At 48.3% G+C, this 1,102-nt stretch overlaps 1 protein-coding gene across 2 annotated transcripts in view; it reads right to left on the bottom strand.

Moving 5' to 3' along the window:
- Positions 1-1,102, bottom strand: part of spdl1 (spindle apparatus coiled-coil protein 1) — an 11,118-nt gene that overhangs the window by 1,897 nt on the left and 8,119 nt on the right. Inside the window, exons 11-12 of one of the 2 annotated variants that reach the window (XM_008300199.1) lie at positions 685-846; positions 454-523 (exon numbers count right to left, since the gene is read on the bottom strand). In XM_008300199.1, the coding sequence (XP_008298421.1) occupies positions 454-523; positions 685-846 (232 nt within the window). Of the gene's footprint in view, positions 1-453; positions 524-660; positions 847-1,102 lie in introns of both variants that reach the window. The other variant, XM_008300198.1, reaches the window with a different exon arrangement.

Raw genomic sequence — 1,102 nt, forward strand, 5'->3', positions numbered from 1 at the left:
TCAGACAGGAGGTCAGACAGAAGATCAGACAGGAGGTCAGACAGAAGGTCAGACAGAAGGTCAGACAGAAGAAAGGCCATGACCACAAAAACCCTCCAAAGGAAAACCAATGAAACACTGAGATCCTGATCTACACGGGATTAACTGATCCGTGGGCGCTAATCTGGATTTGGACTTTACGAGCTACTGACTGGACGAAGATCACAACAGCCTCCACAGTTTTCTGAGTCCAACAGACTGAGCCGGGCCTGAGCGGTAGAACTTCTGTCAGCTGCACTGAAGCAGCAGTTTGACGGAACACTGGCGTAAAGGCTCTGCTCCAGGATGAATAGGAACCACCAAAACAGAACCGGACCAAAGGAACCCAAGCTGAGAGCTTGAGACGAGCAAATAGAACCGACAGGACCAGAAACAGATAAAGGAGGTAACCAGCACCACAGAACACACACTGACCTGGGGTCTGGAATCAACGCTGGTTCATCCTCACTGATCTTCACACACTTGGCAGGTCGCGGTTCAGCATCTGGAACAACGAAGGAGTGAATCAGGTTCACGTCTTCACATCCTGTCACAACTGAACCCGACTTAGTTTCCAGGCTTTGTTCCTGTTTTTGTCCAGAGTGACGTCCAGAACACCTGAAGGACAGGTCTTGGTCTCACCTGAAGGACAGGTCTTGGTCTCACCTGAAGGACAGGTGTCTGTCTCAGGTTCCACAGGCAGAGTCTTTGTGGCCTCCGTCGCCGTAGCAACGCCGTGCTCGTCCTTTCCTGCGGTTTCCTCGGAGGATGTGATGTCAACAGGGAGTCTCTCCTTCTTCCTCTTCTGGATCAGATTCTTCTTTACATCTGTGATGGAACCACAAGACGAAGAAACACCAGAGAAACATGACTGATGTTGGCAGGATTAGTCTAGCTTAGTCTAGTCTAGTTTACTTTAGCCTAGTCTAATTTAGTCTAGTCTACTTTAGTTAAGTCTAGTCTAGCCTACATTGGTCGAGTTAAGTCTAGTCTAGTCTAGCCTAACCTACTTTGGTCGTGTCAAGTCTGGTCTATTTTAGCCTAATTTAGTCTAGTTTACTTTAGTCTAGCCTACTTTGGCTAG

Source organism: Stegastes partitus, unplaced genomic scaffold (genome assembly GCF_000690725.1).
Source record: "Stegastes partitus isolate 25-593 unplaced genomic scaffold, Stegastes_partitus-1.0.2 Scaffold1510, whole genome shotgun sequence".
NCBI lineage: Eukaryota > Metazoa > Chordata > Actinopteri > Pomacentridae > Stegastes > Stegastes partitus.